The following is a 24,648-nucleotide window of genomic DNA, read 5'->3' as shown; positions in this document are numbered from 1 at the left end:
GAGAGAAGCAAGTCTGATCACTAAATTCTAACTTGTGAGTGCAGATTGACTTACGGTCTTAGAGTCTCTTGACAGACACAAAGCCAGTGAATGCAGGCAAAGAGTATCCATCTCCAAACCTGAAGCCCAGGAAGAACCATGACTAAAGGAGAAGAATAAAGCACCGTTATGACCCAGTATTCCTACATGGAAGACCTGCCTACTGCAAGTTCATTTCCTGTCATTCTACCATTGGGCAAAGAACTGAACAATTGTATGATCCATTTCATGCAATTATACCAATTTTGCCAATGGGCAGAAAAAAGTGGCCAAATGCACTTTTATTTCCATCAATTCTAGATATTCCCCCATGACTATGCCATTTTAATGATGAGTGAGAGTGACTAACAAAATCAATGTTAGTCTAGTGTGCATAGTCTACTATGTCACTAAACCCATTTAGAGTGCATTTGGTATAGCCTGTAAAAGATCAGATGAATGTAAAAAATGTTCGGCGTTCATTTATTAGAAGTTAATCGCCGCCCTGTTATGGGAATAATGATTGCACCACAAAATGCCATAACACCTGTGGTCTATGTATACTCACCACCGCGATTTGTATATCGATTTAGAAATGAGACTCGGTCACGTCCTCTTAAATATCCTGCAGGTGCGCGGCTAGTTCCGGATTTGTTTTCTGGTTACTAAGTGCGCACACCTGCTGGATATTGAAGGCGTTCGATTAGGCTGAACCGGGGTGCACGTGAACGGGCAAAACCGGTAGGGAGGAGCGCCTTCTCAAATGGAACAGTAATCTGCGCTGCCCGGTCATAATAGTCAACAAGGCGGCATGGTGCATCGTTCAGGATCATACATGTCTTTATCGTTCAGGATCACACATGTCTTTATCGTTCAGGATCATACATGTCTTTATCGTTCAGGATCATACATGTCTTTTCGATCAAATGTTTTCCAATATTGGCAAGGCAGCTAAAGCACATAATGGGGATTGTATGAAGACCGAACACTTGGGCCTATGACACGCATATGAAACTATCCTAAATCATTACTCCTTGTTTTGAACCGACTTCACCTTTTTAGCGGCACCGGCATGAGCCAGGTGCAAACTCCTCCCGGGGCAGATCACCATGTGCAAACTCCTCCCGGGGCAGATCATTGTAGGCCGATATAAACCCTGAATTGCTTACACTATTGATGCGTTCGTATCCAAGTGGGAAGTGGGAAATTATCACATAGGACTGGGTAAAATCCACTTGACCGGCCCTCCCCCAACTGGTAATTACTAGTGGGAAACTCTATCATCCCGAGCTCCCACTTCTCCACACGCTGACCTCTGATGTCACCTACTACTGAAATTACCTCGAGAACTTTCAGGAGTTAAATGCAACAACAAACCATTGTTTATAAAAAGCTATCTATACTAAACAAACATATAAACACAACATGCAACAATTTCAAAGATTTTGCAGAGTAACAGATCATATGAGGAAATCAGTCATCTGAAATAAATTCATTAGTCCCTAATCTATGGATTTCACATAACTACATTTTATTTGTCACATACACATGGTTAGCAGATGTTAATGCGAGTGTAGCGAAATGCTTGTGCTTCTAGTTCCGATTAAAAAAAAATAAAGACAATGCAGTAATAACCAACGAGTAATCTAACCAACAATTTCACAACAGCTATCTTATACAACAAGTGTAAAGGGATGAAGAATATGTACATAAAGATATATGAATGAGTGATGGTACAGAAGGCATAGGCAAGATGCAGTAGATGGTATCGAGTACAGTACATACATATGAGATGCGTAATGTAGGGTATGTAAACATTATATTAAGTGGCATTGTTTAAAGTGGCTAGTGATGCATTTTTTTTACATGTATGGCAGCAGCCACTGGTCGTAAAGTCCAGTGGACTTGTCCACCTCCAAAACAAATGGCAACAATAATCATTCCTTGCCATGTGTAGTAGCCACTACAAGACAACTAGTAAAATGCTCTAATCATGTATTCCTGTAGGATAACATTTCAGAATACATCGGTAGGACGACTGGACCCCTTGAGTACCAGTACCAATACCACAGTCAGTCCAGCAACACTCAGTAAGAGGATTAGTAGCCTCACAAGTTAAATTGCTATTGATAATAGCAACACAGGAGTCACTCAGAGTGCAACACGGGGAAGGGAATCTCCATTGCACTCTTCCAATGGTTAACACACGCCACTAATAAATAGAACCCTCCGTTCAGGAAAAAAAGTTATTAGAAGTCATGAACCATGATCACACCACGACGACTGGTTCCGTGCTTAGAGAGTACTTCTGTCGTGAGGTTAGCTCCTCCATGGATAACATAGCTATGAAATAGACTTCATACCTATCACCACTACAATAGTGGAAGACACAGTGACTACGTCAGACTCATTCTGAACAAGTGGTAATCTGCCAGGACACTTGGTTTTCTTCCCTTGACATGTGCGCTTGTGTAAGCATAAACGCACATGCACAACAGAACATCCAGTTAGGATTTATGCTAGGATCACTTAAGGGTCCAAGCAAAATACCAGCCTTAGTAAAATGTAACATAGTTTTCATCACCAGTTTTCTTCCCAGAAGTCCATAGGTCATCCCTGTAGACTGCCCAAAGCTAGTGCCTTACAGCTGTAGACTTATCATGTAGTTATCAACTTAGGATAGTACCCTAAGCAACACCCCGCAAAAAAACAAATTAGGAAAGCCCTAGATATGACAGACAATGCCATGATAGAGTCATTTTGCCAAGACCATGGACGTAGATAGAATACAGTCCAATTAGATGATTAAGGTGGCATAACTATATTTTGTTTTGTTTATGCTTTCATTTCATTTTGTTTCATTTTCTTCGGCACGTAGAAAGTGATAGAGCCATAAACAACTTCCCCGTACAACCATCAGTTAGTGCCACAACGCCGCTCATTTGGGAGGAAATGTAATGATATATTTCATGAGTGTGTGTGTGTTAACATCTGCCTAAGTTACTGYCCAGATCTTCCAGTCTGGACGACCAGACGACGGGTCCGGAACCTCTGCCTATTTGATGATCTGTTCACATTTCAAGACACGCTCTTCTAAAGTCATTGTTTTCCACAATGCAATGCTCACGTGACCTAGGAGAACATGTTCTATTTAATGTGTTTGAAACTTTTGGAACCTCTGCCTATTTGATGATCTGTTGTAGTTAGTGGTTTTTTGGACCACATACTTGTGCAAATTGCATCAGGTTAGGGAGAAATGCCTCTCTGTGTGCCATTGTCAGTAGCACTTCTGATCCAGCAGGTGGTGCAAAGATCCCTCTCTATGTGGCTTGAATGATGAGCAGACTGAATGAATTGAAGGCAGTGTTGGCAACATGACTTCTGGTCAATGCCTCCCTATCTATATGTGTTGACCTATTCCTTTGAGCTCCTAAATGAAGCATAGGTGTCAACATTGCATCTCGCCTGAATCATGTCTCATTCCTGTCTTGCAACGTGGTGAGGTGTGTGTTTGTGTGAAAATCACTGGGCACTTGATTAATGAACACCAGTCACTTTCATCATGCGGCTCGTTCATACGGATATACAGTATTCTATCGTTAGGTATGTTAGTCTATGCCGGTGTGACATTGCTCGTCCAGAGATTTGATGTATTGTCATTCCATCCCTTTTTTAGATTGTGTGTATTGTGGGGAATCCTGGGACATGGTTAGATCTTACTTGTTTGACGTGACTGTGCTGTTGGAGCTAGTAACACAAACATTTCCGTAACAATACACAGCACTGTTATGTGGCAAATTAGATTTTGATCGAATGGGTAATTACAATAGATTGTATGTCGGTAGGAGTTTTCCTCAGTGTGTGTCCCCCTTCCATTTCCCCTTGATGTCCCCGTCAGTTACGCTGCGGCCGACTTACTACCGATGTCACTGGGTCCAAGTGAAATCCTAGCCATATAGGTGTGGTAACAGGCCCTGTGTTATTTGTTTGTACTCTACATGTGAAGTATCTGCACTGTTGATAATAGGGAAATGCAAGCAGTTGAAGGGAACAAGGGACAGAGTCTAACCTGCTGTTGAACACAAGGCCCCGAGCATGTCCGCGGACAGAGTACGGTTCACTCCCAGTCCTATGAAGTTGCTCTGTAGGTGAGCTTTTTTCAGCATCCAATTCCTGGCAGCCTTCTCCCTGGTTGAATTGTGAATGTGAGTGAATGGAGAATGTTTGGCTTCGGTATCCAAGGTGTTTGAGAATGTTTAGGACCAGTGTTCCGAGGGCCTGACTGTGACATCATAAAGCGGAATGCAGTTAGTGTGCCGTTTGAGGGATTCCAATTCAGTCCGGTGCGGTCTTCCAAGCAGTGCGTGTGCTCTCTGTGGGATGACTTGTAAGTCGGTCGTGCGTAAACGGAGTACAAGTACGACGGAAGTGACATTTAGGGTAAGCCTAACCCTCTTTCTAAGCTACATTTTGCCTTTACTAGACTATGGGATATTTGATAACGAATGCTTCCGCTCGTGTTTGAGATCAATTGACACTCTTTACCATGGCACTTTGAATGTATTTTAAACTGCAAAAACCTTACGCCCCACTGCACTTTGTATACCAGGGTTGGCTGGCCTTCTGTATACTTTTATTGACAAGCATTTTGGCTTTACTACCTTTTTATTGTTCAGAAATGTGGTGGGTACTCTCTTCGTTCGCTGGACTTTATCCTGCTAACTGTTCCAAATGTCTGAACCGAATTTGGTATAAGGTCTTTTATGTACTCTGCGCCATCGTCTCGGAACAGCTTACAAAATCATTTGAAACTGGAAGAACTTGTCCCGATTGGTGTTTTTCAATCACCGATGAAGGATTTTGAGGCTGATTCCCTGACCTGCTGTTTTTGATTTTGTTATACTCTTGTGAATTCAATGGTTTTTACTAGATGACTTGTAGTTTTTCATGTTGTCTGTCTGTAATTGTTGTAATGACTCGGTGCTGGCTAACTTGGCCAGGACGCTCTTGAAAAAAGAGATTTTAATATCTACGAGGCCTTCCTGGTTAAATAAAGGTAAAACAATAGTAATAATAACTGACCCTGTTTCTCCTAACCTGCTATGACAAAGTGACTTTGTGACACTAGCTGTATCCCACCTATTTGAAAGCTTGTCAGTCCTTCTCCTAAAAGGCAACCTCTGTTCCTTGATGTACTAAACCGAGGCCCGGCAGCCAGTAAGTACAAGTAAGAGACAATTACGGCAACAATAAGTAGTAAGATGAAAGCTATTCACATTTGAGATGTGAATAAACGGCACCGATTGATCAATTGCCAGTACGTGTCCTTTTGAAATGACCTGTTGAGACGGGCCCTCCTTTTGCGGCGTTCATTTGACGCTACATCTGAGGCCATCTGGCGGCCATAGTGCTATCTGGCCTATAACTGATCCACTCATTCCATAATAACACGCTTTGTTATTGGTTTGTGAACACAAGTACAATACAATATTTGCACACCTCTGTATGAATAGGAAAACTATCCCTTCATTGTGTGTGTGTGTGTTTTGGGTGGGTGTCTGAGGAATGTTTTACTACTGTTTCACCTTACAGAGGTATCACCACACTTCCCATCGGCACCTCGGGTCCTCTTGGCTCCCTGACCGCCAGGCCGGATCCTGTGTAGGGAAGAAAAAAGAAGATTGATGTTATATTACATGGCCTTCAATAGCAAAATGACTGATGAGGTGACATTATGAGCCCCTTTGGCATTATGGCATTCCATGTGTATTTGTTTCCCCGTGGTCTATATGTTCCCCGTTTGGATTTGACGGTGTTTCAATTATGGCATGAAGGTTTGGTGTGTTAGTACTTGTTATTACGTGTGTGGAAGAGTCACCTTCGTTTGTCCTTTCTAACTGGGACCTCTATTCGACTTCTTTAGGCCTGTCTCTATTGGGGGGAGAAACTGCAGTGGGTTGAATCCTACTAAATCAGTGTTTTCCAACTCCAGGGGTAGAGTAGCCTACCAGTAGGCATTTTTGTTGTAGCTCTGGAGAGGCACAGCTGATTTAACTACTGTGGAACATAGAGTACTAGTCGATTACCCAGTTGTCACTGTTTGGCCTCGCGTTCAACATATTTGACTTGCTTTCATTTCTTCTTGGCAGAACCATTATCGCTCCTCCCTCGTTCCCTAGAACGAGCGCCGTTCCCTTTGCAACAGAGGCCAGGCAAAAGCGCGCGCTTTCTGTGCCACTGGCTTCAATCAGGTCCTCCAACTGCAGATAATAAGAGCACCACGCACCTCGGAATACGTCATTTATTCACTTGAACTCCACTAGCGAACACATCACGTCTGGAAGAGGCAAAGGCGGCAAGGGACTCGGAAAGGGAGGCGCCAAGCGTCACCGCAAGGTTCTCCGCGATAACATCCAGGGAATCACCAAGCCCGCTATCCGCCGTCTGGCTCGCCGTGGCGGCGTGAAGCGTATCTCCGGCCTGATCTACGAGGAGACCCGCGGTGTCCTGAAGGTGTTCCTGGAGAACGTGATCCGTGACGCCGTCACCTACACCGAGCACGCCAAGAGGAAGACCGTAACCGCCATGGACGTGGTCTACGCTCTGAAACGCCAGGGACGCACCCTGTACGGTTTCGGCGGTTAAACGCACTCTTTTCGGAACGTCTACATCCCGACTTGAACCCAAAGGCTCTTTTAAGAGCCACCCACATCCGCTTCAAAAGGCCCAATTCCATAGTTATAGGAAACCATGAGCCACTCTCGTGGACAGGGAGTGTTGATGACAGGACTCTTATGTTCAGTGTAGAAACAGTCGTATTTCGACGGCACCCAACCTTTAATTCATTTATTAGACCTTTATTTAACTAGGCAAGTCAGTTAAGAACATAATGTAATTTTCAATGACGGCATAGGAACAGTGGGTTAACTGCCTGTTCAAGGGCAGAAGGACAGATTCAGAAGGTAAAGGCGACAGCCCTACTAAGTCCAAAAAGGGGGTGCAAAGGTTGTAGGATATGCATTTACCCCTCCCCCCCTTTTGAAACACACATTTTCCCCACCAGTAAAAAAGCATAGGCTATGGAATTGGGGGAGGTAGGGCGCACAGGTCTTTGTTTAGGGAAGGCAGCCTCTGAGTGGAAGGCTCTTATGCGCGCTCGGCTCCACTGGGCAAATGAAAGCAGGGGCGCCTATGAGAAAGCAGGGGTGTGTCCACGGCCGCTGAATTTGCTTAGCTTCCTCTTCATAAGAGGGGAAAGCGCAGTCCAGCCCCTCATTCGAAGCATCAGCATCATGCCCGAGCCAGCAAAGTCCGCGGCCAAGAAGGGCTCCAAGAAAGCCGTCACCAAGACCGCAGGGAAAGGCGGCAAGAAGCGCCGAAAGTCGAGGAAGGAGAGCTACGCAATTTACGTGTACAAAGTGCTGAAGCAGGTCCACCCCGACACCGGCATCTCCTCCAAGGCCATGGGAATCATGAACTCGTTCGTGAACGACATCTTCGAGCGTATCGCCGGAGAGTCCTCTCGCCTGGCCCACTACAACAAGCGTTCCACCATCACCTCCAGGGAGATCCAGACCGCGGTGCGCCTGCTGCTCCCCGGAGAGCTGGCCAAGCACGCGGTGTCCGAGGGCACCAAGGCCGTGACCAAATACACCAGCTCCAAGTAAACAGCCCATTTGGAGTGCTGTACTAACCCAAAGGCTCTTTTAAGAGCCACCCACCCCGTCAGTGAAAAAAGCAAATCCATCACAAATGAATGTGTAGCTAGGCTGTGTTTTTTTATTTGTCTGCAAAACATGCTTAACCGGTTGAAGGTAAAACAAAGTTGTTGTTGTAATAAGTCTATGCAATAAAATATTTTGATAAATGGAACTAGAATGAAAAGATGATGATTGTGCACATGCCAGTAGACAAAGGGAGTGGATTCCACTAGTGCTCCAAGGACTAGAGTGGGGGGTGGGGGGACACTACAAATATTGATCTATACAGCCCTTGTTCCACTCACTCACATGCATGCATGCACTAGCTACAGAGAGAGAGAGAGAGAGAGAGAGAGACACTCTACTCTCTAGCCCTATATCAGGCCCACATGGGGCGCCAGCCTCCATAGCGCCGGCCAGACACCAAGACCCACAGACACAAAGACCGGCACCAGTCGAGTCACGCTGCGGAGTCAAGCATTGATACATTGATTAGTAGACAGAAGAGAGAGAGAGAGAGAGAGAGACTACCTATCTGCCTACCTATCGGCAAAAAAAAGACACAGGCACACACACACACTGTGTCCAAATAGGAGGCTCAAATCCAGCAAAAGCACTAATACAACATCACACACACACGGGCAAGTAAGCAGTGTATATCGTGTGCGTCCTGGACACATGACGAATACAAGTTGAAAGTTGGAGTACAACACTAGTCTCGGCCAGGCCTCACAAGTGCATGTGTTTTAAGGTGCCCAAAAGAGCTCTCCTTTAAAACACCAAGGACCACATCAGGGGACGCCAAACCATCTGATTCCCTTGCCAGACATCTCGGCTCATTACACAATCAATGGTGCTCGCAATCGGATGCACTTTTAGGCCATTTAGAGACAAATAGCACAGGAAAAGCAGTGCGCGCAGCTCCAGCCGACAGTCGAACGGTGAGGTTTGAGCGAGTCGCAACAAAATGCACGGGGCTTCTGCAGCCCACATGACTTTATTCTGAACGGAGACAAGTCTGCTCGCTGGGCCGTTCGCTTTTGGGCCAAAAACACGGCTCCGTCGGTGACTTTTGGACCGATATTGGCGACCAGAAAACACAAGTGAAAGAGCATTTGGCCAGCCGGGAGAAGTCGAGCTGGGTGGCTTGAGTCTACATGGTTCTCATGTCGCGTTTAAGGCCAGCCCCCTGCACGGTGTGGAGCTTCAATAGCGCAGAGCAGCGTCTACAGCAAACTACTCCTTCTCACAGACTACCGTAGTGTTCAGTAAGTGTGTGTGTTTACCAGACCAAGCGAGAGACATGGCAGACGTCGCACCTGCCGCCGCCGCACCGGCCGCCGCCGCACCGGCCAAGGCACCCAAGAAGAAGGCAGCGGCCAAGCCCAAGAAAGCGGGACCCAGCGTGGGCGAGCTCATCGTCAAGGCGGTGTCCGCCTCCAAGGAGAGGAGCGACGTGTTCCTGGCCGCGCTCAAGAAGAGTCTGGCGGCAGGCGGCTACGAAGTGGAAAAGAGCAACTCCCGTGTCAAGATCGCCGTCAAGAGCCTCGTCACCAAGGGCACCCTGGTCCAGACCAAGGGCACCGGTGCCTCCGGCTCCTTCAAGCTCAACAAGAAAGACGTCGAGGCAAAGAAGCCCGCCAAGAAAGCCGCAGCCCCCAAAGCAAAGAAGGTGGTCGCCAAGAAGCCCGTCGCGGCGAAGAAGCCCAAGAAGGTAGCAGCCAAGAAGGCCGTCGCAGCAAAGAAGTCCCCCAAGAAGGGCAAGAAGCCCGCTACACCCAAAAAGGTCGCCAAGAGCCCCAAGAAGGCTACCAAGGCAGCGAAGCCCAAAGCCGCCAAGCCCAAGGCAGCCAWGGCCAAGAAGGCAGCCCCCAAGAAGAAGTAAACCTATTCCAAACGGTGTTCGACTCGACACATGTTGTTACCACAAAAGGCTCTTTTAAGAGCCACCCACCTCTTTCCATAAAAGTGCATGTCATTCCATGTTCTACATGTCGTGTAAAAGAAATGAAATGACGCACACTAGGCTACTTTTACGCACCACATTTTCCCACTCTGGGTGTGTGCGGCCCGGAGAGAGAGAGGCATATAATAATAATAATAATAATAATAATCGAGTGGCAAAATGGCGTACAATTCTCACTCAAGAGTGCAGCACCAGCCATTGTTGTGAAGTGTTAGAATTCGCATGTCATATTGATCCTCCTAATAATAATTCAAACTGGAGAGGAGGCAGGCTGCTGTGATGTGTTAATCATCATCCGAACCATGTTAATACTATAGCGTATGTGTTTCCCATTTGGATGATTTCAGTGAATTGATTTGTCACAAATTCGGAGGGAAACAGAGTAGCCTAGCACTTCTCACTCAGCTGCCTGCGGGTGGGTGAGGGCTGGCTTAGGGCTGACTGTCTGTCCCTCACTCCAATTGGATAAGGCCAAACCGGCCCGGTGGCCAATCGGTGCCTCTTGTGGCGAGGTATAAGTAAGACTCTCGAGGTGGCCAGAGGCTTATTCAGACTTTCTGTGACATACTGAAGCTACCAATATGAGCGGAAGAGGCAAAACCGGAGGCAAGGCCAGGGCGAAGGCAAAGACACGTTCATCCCGTGCAGGACTCCAGTTCCCCGTGGGCCGTGTGCACAGGCTGCTGCGCAAAGGCAACTACGCCAAGCGTGTGGGCGCTGGCGCACCAGTGTACCTGGCCGCAGTGCTCGAGTACCTGACTGCTGAGATCCTGGAGTTGGCCGGCAACGCTGCCCGTGACAACAAGAAGACTCGTATCATCCCCCGTCACCTGCAGCTGGCCGTCCGTAACGACGAGGAGCTGAACAAACTGCTTGGTGGCGGTGGTGTGCTGCTCGCTCAGGGTGGTGTGCTGCCCAACATCCAGGCAGTGCTGCTCCCCAAGAAGACTGAGAAGGCCGTCAAAGCCAAGTAAAATCYCTACTGCAACTTAACTACTCAACCCCCAAAGGCTCTTTAAAGAGCCAACCACCTAGCTCAGCAAAAGCGCAAAGTGTCCTTTGGATGCCACATACACTGCACCGTATCAAGTTCCCACATGAGGCGTTGAATGAACAATAACACCTACTAGGCCTCGTTAGCTATAGCAGGAGGCTATAAGATTGCACTTATAGAGTTCGGCCGGTGACTATTAATGCGCGTAAAGTGTCGGCCCTAACAAAAGAGCCAAGCGCGCCTCGGCGAGCGAGGGTGGGGTTTGCATTTGGGGCGGCACGGAGAGGCCGAGCCTCCCGTCCAATGGGCGGCGGAGGAGGCCTCCGCAACGGGCCAATCAGGGTGGTGCGGAGATGGTGTCTAATCAGCAGACGCCGCTGCCGGCTTTATAAATTTCACATAGGCATTTGGAGGCTATACTCCAACTGTGAAAGAAGGAAGCTAGCGCCATGGCCAGAACCAAGCAAACCGCTCGCAAATCCACCGGTGGCAAAGCACCCAGGAAGCAGCTCGCCACCAAGGCTGCACGCAAGAGCGCCCCGGCCACCGGCGGCGTGAAGAAGCCTCACCATTACAGGCCCGGCACCATGGCTCTGCGAGAGATCCATCGTTACCAGAAGTCCACTGAGCTGCTGATCCGAAAACTGCCCTTCCAGCGCCTGGTGAGAGAAATTGGCCAGGACTTCAAGACCGACCTGCGCTTCCAGAGTTCCGCCGTGATGGCCCTGCAGGAGGCTAGCGAGGCTTACCTGGTCGGCCTGTTCGAGGACACAAACCTGTGCGCTATCCACGCCAAGAGGGTGACCATCATGCCCAAGGACATCCAGCTGGCCCGTCGTATTCGCAGAGAGCGCGCTTAAACGATGACCTGATCTCCAAAATCCCCCAAAGGCTCTTTTAAGAGCCACCTCCATATTTCCGTCAAAAAGGCACAATTGTTCCATTTCCCACCATGTATGTTGTCGACGAACACGTCATGTTCCCTGCTCTCGAGTAACTACAGACCGTGGTTCGATTCCAGGCTGTATCACAACCGGCCGTGATTGCAAATAAGAGTTGGTTCTTAACTGACGTGACTAGTTAAATAAAGGTGACATCGAAAGAAAAGCGACGTATTGCACGTTTTACGTGGCGGAATTGTAGRTTCGATATGATCTGCTAAAGAGGGAGTGATGTGAACACATGTATGCCTAGAGTAGAACAGTCAAAGGTTTTACAAAGGAGTGTGGAGTGCGATTGAGATTGCGTCATCTGTGGATCTGTTGGTGCGGTATGTGAATTGGAGTGGGTCTAGGGTATCTGGGAGGATGCTGTTGATGTGAGCCATGACCAGCCTTTCAAAGCTCTTCATGGCTACCGACGTGAGTACTACGGGGCGGTAATCATTTAGGCAGGTTACCTTCGCTTCCTTGGGCACAGGGACTATGGTGGTCTGCTTGAAACATGTAGGTATTACAGACTCAGTCAGGGAGAGGTTGAAAATGTCAGTGAAGACACTTGCCAGTTGGTCCGCGCATGCTTTGAGTACACGTCCTGGTAATCCATCTGGCTCCGCGGATTTGTGTATGTTGACCTGTTTAAAGGTCTTGCTCACATCGGCTACCGAGAGCGTTTTCACACAGTCATCCGGAACAGCTGGTGCTCTCGTGCATGCTTCAGTGTTGCTTGCCTCGAAGCGAGCATAAAAGGCATTTAGCTCATCTGGTAGGCTCACGTCACTGGGCAGCTTGAGTCTGGGTTTCCCTTTGTAGTCCGTAATGGTTTTCAAGCCTTGCCACATCCGACGAGCATCAGAGCCGGTGTAGTAGGATTCAATCTTAATCCTGTATTGACGCTTTGCTTGTTTGATGGTTCGTATGAGGGCATAGCGGGATTTCTTATTGGCGTTCGGATTAGTGTTCCGCTCCTTGAAAGCGGCAGCTCTAGCCTTTAGCTCGATGTTGCCTGTAATCCATGGCTTCTGGTTGGGATATGTAGGTACGGTCACTGTGGGGACGACGTCGTCGATGCACTTATTGATTAAGCCGATGACTGAGGTGGTATACTCCTCAATGTCATTGGATGAATCCCGGAACATATTCCAGTCTGTGCTAGCAAAACAGTCCTGTAGCGTAGCATCCGTGCCATCTGACCACTTCCGTATTGAGCGAGTCACTGGTATTTCCTGCTTTAGTTTTTGCTTGTAAACAGGAATAAGGAGGATAGAATTATGGTCGGATTTGCCAAATGGAGGGCGGGGGAGAGCTTTGTATGCATCTCTGTGTGTGGAGTAAAGGTGGTCTATAGAGTTTTTRCCCCTCTGGTTGCACATGTGACATGCTGGTAAAACTGATTTAAGTTTGCCTGCATTAAAGTCCCCGGCCACTAGGAGCGCCGCTTCTGAGTGAGCATTTTCTTGTTTGCTTATGGCCTTATGGAGTTGGTTGAGTGCCAGCATCGGTCTGTGGTGATAAATAGACGGCTACGAATAATACAGATGAGAACTCTCTCGGTAGATAGTGTGGTCTACAGCTTATCATAAGGTACTCTACCTCAGGCGAGCAATACCTCAAGACTTCTTTAATATTAGGCATTGCGCACCAGCTGTTATTGACAAGAAGACACACGTACCAGGTTGTGATGCAGCTCGACAATATGCTCTCGATGGTGCTCCTGTAGAACACTGTGAGGGCCCTCGAGGACAGGCCAAATTTCTCCTGAGGTTGAAGAGTCGCTGTCGTGACTTCTTCACCACGGTGTCCGTGCTGTTTGACCATTTCAGCTCCTCGGAGTGCTGAGGAACTTTATGTTTTTGACCGTCTCCATGGCAGACCTGTTGATGAGGAAGTGGGTGTGCCCAGCCTGGTTTTATTTATAGTCCTAGCCTTCTTGTCTAGACTATAAGTCTACTTCTTCTGAGTTGCCATGAATGGTGAAAGCAGATTCACAAACATTTCAGCACTGCCTTTGACACATTTTGATGACCATATAGTATTTAYGCTATCTCTTGTTGGTCCTTGCTATCCGGGATCTTTGGGGTGCCCTTACCCCCATTGAAGTTGACATTTAAAATGGTTAAGGTTTAGGGTACGAGTGTCCCAAGGATTTTGAATAGCACTATAGTTTGTTGAGGACCTCAGACTAGGGGAGGGGTTGGAAGACTCATGCTATCCCAGCATGCAATAGTCGGAGCTGCACCCGAAACGCGCAGCCGCGGACTAACGTGCGTGAATACGGAAAGAAACATTTATAAATCAATATTTCATTTAGCCGGATTATTATTGTATTACAATCAACACAAAAATAAGCTACAGTTGGATCTGAAGAACATTCATTTATCTGTACTGATACGGTGATCTTGGAGGGAACGAGCGACCGAGGGTTTAGCTAACTACTGAAAATGTCCCTGGTTTGTGCAAGTAAGTTCAAATGAATGAATGAGTCGAGTTGCCCTTCCGGAACGTTAGCGGTACACAGACCGCAAATATCACGTATGTTGGTGTATAATAATGTCTCTAGAACCTTCCCTTATTATTGTCACCATATGCATGTTATACATTTCAATTAGCAAGCAACCCTTTTCAAACATTGTGGATCAGCTTGACATAGGTGTTATATCTGCAAAGTACAGTTAAACGGTAATGTGTCCTTCCATCTTCAGACTAGAGTTGCGTTTGCCGTATTTATATTGTAATTGCGGGCATGCAAATTTACCCCTCTCGCTCTACCGTCCATCCAGTATCAAATGAGGTCCCGGAACACCCGTGCGTGTCGCCGGTGTCCAACCAGGTGTTCGAGCGGCGGCTGATTGAGAAGTACATAGCTGAGAATGGAGCAGACCCTATGAATGGCCAGCCTCTGTCAGAGGAACAGCTGATAGACATTAAAGGTGAGGGAGACATGGAGGAGAGTGTGTTCAGATCTGATGCTGAGCTGAAGTCAACACAATAAGGGTAATCCATATTATTTGACTTCCAACTATTCCTGCATGGTGCCCGGTAATCTCTAGGCTAGAGTGCATTCTGCCACTTCAACAACAATGGTAACCCCACCCCACCCCTCTGTGTAGGGTGCCGTCTTTCGGATGGGACGTTAAACGGGTGTCCTGACTCTCTGAGGTCATTAAAGATCCCATGGCACTTATCGTAAGAGTAGGGGTGTTAACCCCGGTGTCCTGGCTAAATTCCCAATCTGTCCCTCAACCATCACGGTCACCTAATAATCCCCAGTTTACAATTGGCTCATTCATCCCCCTCCTCTCCCCTGTAACTATTCCCCAGGTCGTTGCTGCAAATGAGAACGTGTTCTCAGTCAACTTACCTGGTAAAATAACGGTTAAAAAAAAAAAATAAAAAAAAAATAAAAACTAGTCAGGGGATATCTCACTACATTAAGCTATCTTTGTCTCCCCCTGCCTCAGTCTCTCACCCCATCAGACCCAAAGCTCCCTCATCCACTAGCATTCCAGCCATCCTCAAAGCTCTGCAGGACGAGTGGGTGAGTCCATGTATACTCGGCTACACTCCCCTTCGCTGTGCCTGAACTGAGGCACACACACACTCTTCTAAAACGATCTCTCTCTTAGGATGCGGTGATGCTCCACAGTTTCACCTTGAGGCAGCAGCTGCAGACGACGCGTCAAGAACTAAGCCACGCCCTTTACCAGCACGACGCCGCCTGCAGGGTCATCGCCCGTCTCACCAAGGAGGTCACTGCCGCCAGAGAGGGTGAGATATATATATATATATATACATGCATACGTACACACACGCGCTTGTGTACACACACACACATGATGCACTTGTATACACACACATGCTTGTACAATTAACACATGATTATACATTCTAACACACCTACACACTCTTTCACTTACACACATACACACACACAGTATTATAGACAGACACACAGGCAAGCATACTTGCACACACTCTTATGTTCATCTGGAAACAGCTTTGGATGTTAGTGGCCATGGGGCGTCACTTCTCATTTCTCCTCTGCTATGTTTTACCCTTCTCTCTCCCCGTAGCTCTGGCCACTCTGAAGCCACAGGCGGGATTGGTGGTGGCTCAGGCAGTCGCTTCCCAGCCCCATGTCACGGTCAGTGATTGGCTCAAAGCCCTCAGTCAATATATTTAAATTGATAGTTAACTGGTTCGCATGAGCTCAAAGTTTGTCTCTTGATTGAAGTCTTCGGTCTAAGTGAGACCTGTAAAGTTGTAGGATCTATATGTTCATATAAATATGATTTTTAACAGCTGACGCAAATACACATTTTCTAATAAGGAATGTACCATTCTCGTTTGTTATTGATTCTGTGTTTCATCTCGCAGGCTGGAGGTGCAGGAGAGCCCATGGAGGTCAGTGAGCAGGTGGGAATGATACCAGAGATCATACAGAAGGTAAGAGATGTCCTCACATACATTCACATCCACAGTACAAGAGGAATGATACCACACTGTTATACTAGACTATCATGTGCGTTCATTGCAAATATTACCATATAAGGCTGTGGTGTATCAAACCTTGAAATAACCAATCAACCATGCTGTCACACTACCAGGCACAGTGTTCTATACTAAGATGTCCGCCTCTCTCCACAGCTGCAAGACAAGGCCACGGTCCTGACCACGGAGAGAAAGAAGGTAACTATTCCAATGTCTCCAATGGCACCCTACTCTCTACATAGGGCACTACTTTTGAACCGGGGCCATAGGGTGACATTTGGGACGTAGCCATGCTAGGATACATTTTTGTCCAAACCTCACCTCTACCGTCTCTCTTCCCACAGAGAGGAAAGACAGTTCCAGAAGAGCTGGTCCGAACGGAGGACCTCAGCAAGTACAGACAAGTGGCTACCCATGCTGTGAGTACGCGTGTGTGTGACCTCTAGCTATGGCTGGTGTTGGAACACTTTATTCTTCAAACCTTGGGCAAGTTCAGAAAGGTTCCTCCCTGTTTCAGATCATTTTTCTTCCATTTCATTCTTACTGAACACAGCTCTAAATGATGTTTCTCTGTCTCTCTCTCTCGGTCTCTCTGTGTGTCTGTCTGTCAGGGTCTCCACAGTGCCAGTGTGCCTGGGATCCTGTCTCTGGACCTGTGTCCCTCCGACACCAACAAAGTGCTCACTGGTGAGACACACACACACAAACACACACACTGTCCACTGTCCATTGTAGATATACACACACATTGTTTCTGTGTGAATTCCATCAAAATGCTTCCTTCCTCCCTTGAGGAAACAAAAAATACTATGGCTGTGTCCCAACAGTTACTCTACATGTCCTATATAGTGCACTACTCTTGACCAGAAGGGTGACGTTTGGGATGGAGACCCTGGCCAGACCCAGATACAATCCCCTAACCTCTCTCTCTGTCTCCCTCTACAGGCGGGGCTGATAAGAACGTGGTGGTGTTTGATAAGAAGGAGGAGCAGATCATCGCAACCCTGAAAGGACATACCAAGAAGGTCACCTCTGTCATCTATCACCCCTCTCAGGTGAGACACACACACTTCCRTTCCTTTACTCTCCATTGACATAGTCCGCAGCAATGTCTTGCACTGGAATTACTCTGTAACTCTAATATCCCTTACCTCAACAATTTCTCTCTCTCTCTCGCTTCCCCCTTTCCCTCTCTGCGCACTCTCCTCCTCTCCCTCTCTCCCTCCAGTCGGTAGTGTTCTCGGCCTCTCCAGACAGCACTATCCGCGTGTGGTCCGTTACCGGGGGCAACTGTGTCCAGGTGGTGCGGGCTCACGAGGCGAGCGTCACCGGGCTCTCCCTCCACGCCACCGGAGACTACCTGCTCAGCTCCTCCGAGGATCAGGTAACACACACACACACACAAAACATATGTACACACACAAAAACAAAAAACAAACACGTGGATTTGGAAGTCAAGAACGTTATGTAAAGACTTTATTTTTATCTACTGTCTCCCCCTCTTTCTCTACTTTCTATCGCTTCCCTTTTCTCTCTCCATCAGTACTGGGCCTTCTCTGACATCCAAACAGGTCGTGTTCTCACCAAGGTCACTGATGAGGCTGCAGGATGTGGTGAGTGCTTCTCTCTCCCGCTCTTTATTATTTGTATTGAGGAGATCGGAGTAAGTAAGTAGCCATGTCCAAGCCAGAACGGCCCATAGGGCAGGAGCATATATCCTGTTTCTGTAGTGTGAGGCAGCTTGATGTATAGGTACACCCCCTAGACAGGACACTAGTCTACCACAGGGTGGTAGGGGGAGGATGAGTGAAAGGGCAGTGGGCTGGATTCGAACCATGGCGATTGTGGCAGCTCTAATCGCTGGACCACACCGTTGGACCTCTCTTTGTCTTCCCAGACATTTTATTGACCACATGTTGCTAGGGACAAGACGTTTTATTGATCACATGTTGCTAGGGACCAGCTTCCTCTAATTGTCTGTCAGTATCCAAAAGTAGCATTTCCTAACTGTGGGGTCAGCCCACCAAATAATGTCCCACATATCAAGCCCCTTAAATGCCAGGTTGTCTTTCCTATGTAAATAGATAGACAAAAAACAATAACATTTAATCAATCCTCCCCCCTGTGAATTGACTGACCTAGTACCTAACTGGAGTAACTGAAATCAAATACAATATTTCCAACCACCTCGTCCCCTGTACTCTCTAAAAGCACACTGATACATTGCAAATACATGTTCTTTCCACATCCTGTACCCCTCCAGCTCTGACCTGTGCCCAGTTCCACCCTGACGGTCTGATCTTCGGGACGGGGACGGCCGACTCTCAGATCAAGATCTGGGACCTGAAGGAGCGCACCAACGTGGCCAACTTCCCCGGCCACATCGGCCCCGTCACCTCCATCGCCTTCTCTGAGAACGGATACTACCTGGCTACAGGTGAGATTGCTGTGTGTTTGTGAGAGAGGACTCTCTCTCTCTCTGTGTGTGTGTGTGTGAGCGCACGCGTGAGCGAGAAGATTAGCTTTGTGTGTGTGTCTCTTTTACACTCTGAGTGACTGTGTGTGAAGTTGTCTTTTATTCCTTTGTGTAAACACTGTTAGACATTATTGCTCAACTCCAGTGGTGATTTTAGCATGTAAATCTTGGTGGGGCAAACTCCCCCTAATTTTTGGGGATGCAGGCCAGAAAAGCCACAACAKAACACWAAACAATACAATAATTTCACTTTAACGGTGACAAAATCTACCCACAAACTGTTAGGGCCTACATAAAGCTGTCTCAAKAGCTGAGCTTTCTSTTCAGCACCATGGAGTGAATCCTTACCACTGCTACACCTGTCTATTAGCAGAGCCTTGTCTGGCAGCGAAACTGCCTTWAAAAAAAACAACATAACTGATATGGCTGACTTGCTTAAACAAATGTGGTTTCTACTGACAATTGATATGTACAAACTATGGCATAAGCGAACGACGAGCGGACAAGAGGCAATCCGTAATTTTGATTAAGACATTAATGAGCGAGCTAGGACAGACGTAGTCAATATAACTATTTGTTCAGCACTTCTGAAATGTACACATAACAGAATTCAGAACATGGGCCGTTCTTAGGGTTCTCCCTGTACACCAAGTCAGAACCGTAGGATAAATAAAGGGGGCATATAAGCAGACAATGCCATTTCTTACAATATTCAATTACATTTCTCTAAAACAGGCTATAGGCTACATGTGCACCAACAAGTCAGAACAGTAGGCTAAGTTAGGGATCAGATTWTTAGGGTGAGGCACATGGGCTACTACTAGCTTACTACACAACATACACTTAGTATTACTTTTTTGTCTACGGTATACATATCTCCCTGGAATATTACATCATTTATGRAGCAGCATACAATACATTTTTGGGCTCAACTTGTTGAGCTGTGCWCACTTGAACAGGAAGGTGGCGCGGTGGTCCTTTTTGTGGGAAAACTTTCTCATCAAAGTCTTCTCTGGATTATGGTGCTTTCAAGACACCTGGGAACTKTGGAAAAAAGTCAAATCATGACGTCKGTGGTSTTCAGGTCGGAGCTCTATAAAGAGTTCCAGACTTGGAATTCCGAGTTGGATGACCTTTCAAAACATATTTTCCCAGTCGGAGCTCTTTTACATGTTTTCCCCCCAGAATTCCCAGTTGTCTTGATCTCACTGAAGTTTGGCAGAAGTCATGCTGTATTGACAGCATAGCCAATGTATGCAACCTTTTCTGGCTCATGATTGTCCTTTCAAGCTTGGAAAAGAGACTTTAAACCCAGACTTGGACCACACACCCACTCCACTGAATAGCAGGATAGTGATTCCTTCCAAACCACTCATTGTTGAATTTGCTATTTCCAACTTGTTGTGTAATGTTTATGTCCAATGGCCCATGAGCATCGATACGTTTTATCTATGATTTCTCTTCATATGACAAGCATTGAAAAGGATTTGCCAGTAGATTGTCGACTTGATTCATAATGACGACTGCTTGTCTATTTTGTTAGCTAAGATTTTGAAAGTATGATGTTGACATGATCAGTCATATCAAAGCTACGGTAGATATAAAATTACTTAAATTAAGTTATCAGTGGCCAATGACCTTGAGCCTGTTTGGATGGGCACTTATAATGTCAATATATGGCAGTACCCAAGGGGCTTGTATTTTCAAGCTCTCCCTGTAGATTTTGTGGTGACGTAGTGTCCCCATGAGTGACAGAACACTGAGCCAATTGTGAATAAAAATATGTATGATCACATTTATAGCAAAAATAAATGATTCAGTAGCCGTTTTCTAGGTATTTCTGCCGTTTTGTTTCAGAGCTGGTAAATTAAAATTCACAAAGTCAAAGAACTACAAATCCTATAGCCTATCCCATCTTGTGTTGCAAAACTGCACGTGAAGAGCTGAGTTGAAAGATACATTTTTAGAAGCGCTGCACACAGGCATAAAAGTTAGTCTAATTTACTTGAAATTAAAGTCTACTGAAGTGAGACTTTGTCCTTGTTTCTTGGTTATTTACATTGTTTAAATTCACAAGCTAGGTTGTTTTTTCATGTTCGAGTTTCAACTGCTAGGTAAGAGGYCAATGCATCTACTAGTCAGACTCTCAATGGCACAAACATGACCATGGTAACCTCCACCTTAAAGGGGCAGGGGAACATTTATGTATCATCTGTGATATTTTGGTTAAAAGACTCGGGTCACAAATAAAATGAAATGAAATTAAACAATATATATATAATATATACACTACTTCTTACTAGTTCTACATTTGTTTTAGAAACATTACAAAGCATGCTCATCTGTTTTTTCATGTTTTGTTGGTGTAATTATTGCGAACCAAAATACTTTGTCTGGTTAAAAAAAAATCTGAGTGGCTGGTAGATTATTTTATTTTTTATCTACTTGACACAGTGGCTGGTGGATCAAAAAGTAAATGTTTGGCCCTGCTCACCTCACCTCTCTCATGTCTCCAGGTGCACAGGACAGCTCAGTGAAGCTCTGGGATCTGAGGAAGCTGAAAAATTTCAAAACCATCACCCTGGACAACAACTATGAGGTAAGAAGAGCAGAAAATTAGTGCACGTCTYTAATGACCTCTATTCCCTACACTACTTTTGGCCAGAGCCTAGTGCACTATCTAAGAAATCCGCTGCTATTTGAGAGACAGTCGTTGTAGACTGTACACTGGACATTCAGAAGCTAGTCGTGCTACAATCTAGCCTGGTCCCACATCTGTTTGTGCTCTTGCCGTCTCCATTTCCGTCACTGGCATGAAAATTCCATAAGGAGTTTGCYAGAGAACAGAAACCGACTGGCACCCAGGCTAGCAACGGTCTGCTCTGTATGAATACTGTAATCTCCTTGTACTGAACTACCCTGTACATTTAGAGAAATGACATGTGAGTCTCTTTCCTCTCCCTCAGGTGAAGTCCCTGGTGTTTGACCAGAGTGGGACYTACCTGGCTGTGGGTGGCACTGACATCAGGGTCTACATCTGTAAGCAGTGGTCCGAGGTCCTCAACTTCACAGGTAAGAGAATGCACTGTGTGTGTGTGTGTGTGTGTGTCATACTGCTAGAGATGCAATGGCGAGTGGTGATGAGTTAGCTTGGGACAGAAACAGTGGTCTAGAGGTGGGTCTTCAAAGTGCCTGGCTGGATGACGATAATAGCAAGTGTGTATATATACAGTACCTTATGAAATATTCAACAACAAAAAATATCTTTCAGGTTTACTATTTCGTTTATCAGCACCTCCCCAACTGTATTGGGTGTGCGTCAACTCATGCTTTTGAGTTGATTTCAAGCCAATTTTTTTTTTGCCTGTTATAGTTTTGTTTTTCTTTACCCAGAACACACTGGGGTGGTGACAGGCGTGGCCTTTGGGGAGCACGCCCAGTTCCTCACCTCCACTGGAATGGACAGGAGCCTCAAGTTCTACAGCCTGTAACAACATYGATCATATGAGCAGAGTGATGGATGTCTCTGATTGGCTGGCCTCTCTGAGGTCACGCTGATGATGTATTGCATGGGAAGAGACTTTGTCTGTGTCCCAAATGGCACCCTAGGGAAAAGGATTCCATCTGGGGGGGACACAGACCCTGCAGCAGTTGATCAGAAGGGAAATGCAGCTTGATTGGATAATAAACTGAGGCTAGAATGTTAGAATGGATTTTTAACTGATATGCTCTTAATAATAAGGATCGGAACCTTTTTTTTCAATTTTCGCCTAAAATTACATCCCAAAATCTAACTGCCTGTAGTTCAGGAACTGATGCAAGGATATGCATATTCTTGATACCATTTGAAAGGAAACACTTTTGAAGTTTCTGGAAATGTGAAATTAATGTAGGAGAATATAACACATTAGCTCTGTAAAAGATAATACAAAGAAAAAAACATGGAACAAAAAAAACATCAGCTTTGAAATGCAAGAGAAAGGCCAAAATGTATTATTGCAGTTTAGGTGCAATTTAGATTTTGGCGTGTATGTGCAAAGTTTTAGACTGATCCAATGAACCATTGCATTACTGTTCAAAATGTTGTATAAAATCTGCCCAAATGTGCCTAATTGGTTTATTGATACATTTTCAGTACATAACTGTGCACTCTCCTAAAACAATAGCATGGTATTCTTAGCTACTGTAAATTGGACAGTGCAGTTAGATTAACAACCTGCCCAGGGACTGCAGTTGAAAATTAGCCGGCTGGTTAAAACCGGCACTTTAACTGAAACGTTGATTAATGTGCACTGTCCCTGTAAAAATAAATAAACTCAAACAAMAATTCAAGCTTTCTGCCCATATCAGATATGTCTTTGTCCTGGGAAATGTTCTTGTTACTTACAAACTCATGCTAATCGCATTAGCGCGCTCYTCCCGTGGGGGGGACACCAATCCCGTAGAGGTTTTAACAATGGGGAAACGGAGCATATCAGTTTGGATTCCAGGCTACTAGAATGCACCCAAAATATGTCATACAGCAATGCTATTGTATATGGCTCATACTATGTTATTTTTGTATTTTACCTTTATTTAACTAAATCAAATCAAAGTTTATTTGGCACGTGCACCGAATACAACCTTACAGTGAAATGCTTACTTACAGGCTCTAACCAATAGTGTGGAAAAAAGGTGTGTCTAGGTAAGTAAAGAAATAAAACAACGGTAAAACGACATTTGAAAATAAGAGTAGCAAGGCTATATACATACACTGGTTAGTCAGGCTTATTGAGGTAGTACGTACATGTAGGTATGGTTAAAGTGACTGCATATATGATGAACAGAGAGTAGCAGTAATGTAAAAAGGGGTTGGCGGGACACAATGCAGATAGCCCGGTTAGCCAATGTGCGGGAGCACTGGTTGGTCGGGCCAATTGAGGTAGTATGTACATGAACGTATAGTTAAAGTGACTAGGCAAGTCAGTTAAGAACAAATTCTTATTTACAATGACMGCCTCGGAACAGTGGGTTAACTGCCTRGTTCAGGGGCAGAACGACGGATTTTTACCTTGTCAGCTCTGGGGATTCGATCTAGCAACCTTTCGGTTATTGGCCAAACACTCTAACCACTAGGCCGAGAGCCATGGGATGTGTCCCAAATGACACCCTATTCCCTATATAGTGCTGCACTACTTTTGAAAGGGGCCCTGGTCAAAGGTTGTACACAATAAAGGGAATAGGGTGCCATTTGGGACTTGGGCATTGACTGAATCACACCAAGAGCCATACAAGCATATTGTAGACCATGTCCTTTCATCAATGTGTATATAGTACCTTGTAAGACCATCAATACCACACACACAAGGGAGCACAAACACAGAGGTGACTTCAGAGTGTACATTGTTGTAGTAGATATATATATATATATTTGAAGCTCAGTACCATCTTATTTGGAATAATATCGTAACAGTATCAGAATGTGGTCATAGTCTTTACAGCTTGTGGATTTCATGCCTTCTATTCTCCATTTCCGCGTTTAAAAAAACCCGATCCATTATGTTTCTTGTACAATGTGAATGATTTTGATTAGTTGGTAAGTGATGCCATTGATTTGATGAGATTCTAATATTTGTATTTTTTTTAATATTTTTTTTTAAACCTCTGTTCCATTTCACCATTTTTTCCCCTTATCTTTATTTTATTATCCTATTGTCCCTCCTTTCTCTCTTTCTTCATGAAATGCCTGTTTTATGCATTTTTCTTTTACACATCTTTTGCCAGGTGAAGACTTTGTYTGTTTTTTGGATCATCAATCAATAAACATCAAAATAATCCAAWCCGCTCTCATTGTGTTGTCTGTTACATGCTTATTACACATGCCCTCTTGTTATACAACACAATTACCCGTGTGTGAGAACACCACTGTCCCAAATAGGACAGTTCCAGAACAGTTGGAGACGTCACGTGAGTTTGAGAGTGGAACAGTGTGACACAGAAGAAAGACAAAGGGAAAAAACGACCTCAAATAGTTTCAGCCATCTAACTTCGTTATCTAACGGGCATCTGTACTGGAGGTCCTTGAT

General features: G+C 45.7%; 6 protein-coding genes across 6 annotated transcripts; all 6 read left to right on the top strand.

The window, feature by feature from the left end:
• The first annotated feature begins 4,238 nt into the window (after nt 1–4,238).
• LOC111971341 (histone H4) lies at nt 4,239–6,725 on the top strand. Its single transcript, XM_070446032.1, has 2 exons — nt 4,239–4,260; nt 6,293–6,725. Exons 1-2 carry the CDS (start codon nt 4,239–4,241, stop codon nt 6,661–6,663), a joined length of 393 nt encoding a protein of 130 aa, XP_070302133.1. The 3' UTR covers nt 6,664–6,725.
• A 551-nt stretch (nt 6,726–7,276) lies between these two features.
• On the top strand, nt 7,277–7,842 carry LOC111971649 (histone H2B). Its single transcript, XM_023998507.2, has one exon. It carries the CDS (start codon nt 7,311–7,313, stop codon nt 7,683–7,685), a length of 375 nt encoding a protein of 124 aa, XP_023854275.1. The 5' UTR covers nt 7,277–7,310; the 3' UTR covers nt 7,686–7,842.
• Nucleotides 7,843–8,763: 921 nt separating this feature from the next.
• On the top strand, nt 8,764–9,699 carry LOC111971885 (histone H1). Its single transcript, XM_023998674.2, has one exon. It carries the CDS (start codon nt 9,022–9,024, stop codon nt 9,601–9,603), a length of 582 nt encoding a protein of 193 aa, XP_023854442.1. The 5' UTR covers nt 8,764–9,021; the 3' UTR covers nt 9,604–9,699.
• A 112-nt stretch (nt 9,700–9,811) lies between these two features.
• LOC111971648 (histone H2A-like) lies at nt 9,812–11,022 on the top strand. Its single transcript, XM_023998506.2, has one exon. It carries the CDS (start codon nt 10,266–10,268, stop codon nt 10,656–10,658), a length of 393 nt encoding a protein of 130 aa, XP_023854274.1. The 5' UTR covers nt 9,812–10,265; the 3' UTR covers nt 10,659–11,022.
• A 91-nt stretch (nt 11,023–11,113) lies between these two features.
• Nucleotides 11,114–11,586, top strand: LOC111971647 (histone H3-like). Its single transcript, XM_023998505.3, has one exon. It carries the CDS (start codon nt 11,128–11,130, stop codon nt 11,536–11,538), a length of 411 nt encoding a protein of 136 aa, XP_023854273.1. The 5' UTR covers nt 11,114–11,127; the 3' UTR covers nt 11,539–11,586.
• Nucleotides 11,587–13,836: 2,250 nt separating this feature from the next.
• On the top strand, nt 13,837–24,402 carry LOC111971646 (pre-mRNA-processing factor 19). Its single transcript, XM_023998504.3, has 16 exons — nt 13,837–14,076; nt 14,397–14,546; nt 15,078–15,154; nt 15,243–15,384; nt 15,690–15,760; nt 15,994–16,062; nt 16,264–16,305; nt 16,452–16,526; nt 16,719–16,794; nt 17,053–17,162; nt 17,336–17,491; nt 17,651–17,720; nt 18,371–18,544; nt 21,100–21,182; nt 21,550–21,655; nt 21,977–24,402. Exons 1-16 carry the CDS (start codon nt 14,058–14,060, stop codon nt 22,072–22,074), a joined length of 1,518 nt encoding a protein of 505 aa, XP_023854272.1. The 5' UTR covers nt 13,837–14,057; the 3' UTR covers nt 22,075–24,402.
• The last annotated feature ends 246 nt before the right edge of the window (nt 24,403–24,648 follow it).

Source organism: Salvelinus sp. IW2-2015, linkage group LG13 (assembly GCF_002910315.2).
Source record: "Salvelinus sp. IW2-2015 linkage group LG13, ASM291031v2, whole genome shotgun sequence".
Taxonomy (NCBI): domain Eukaryota; kingdom Metazoa; phylum Chordata; class Actinopteri; order Salmoniformes; family Salmonidae; genus Salvelinus; species Salvelinus sp. IW2-2015.
This window is presented reverse-complemented; position numbering and strand designations above follow the sequence as displayed.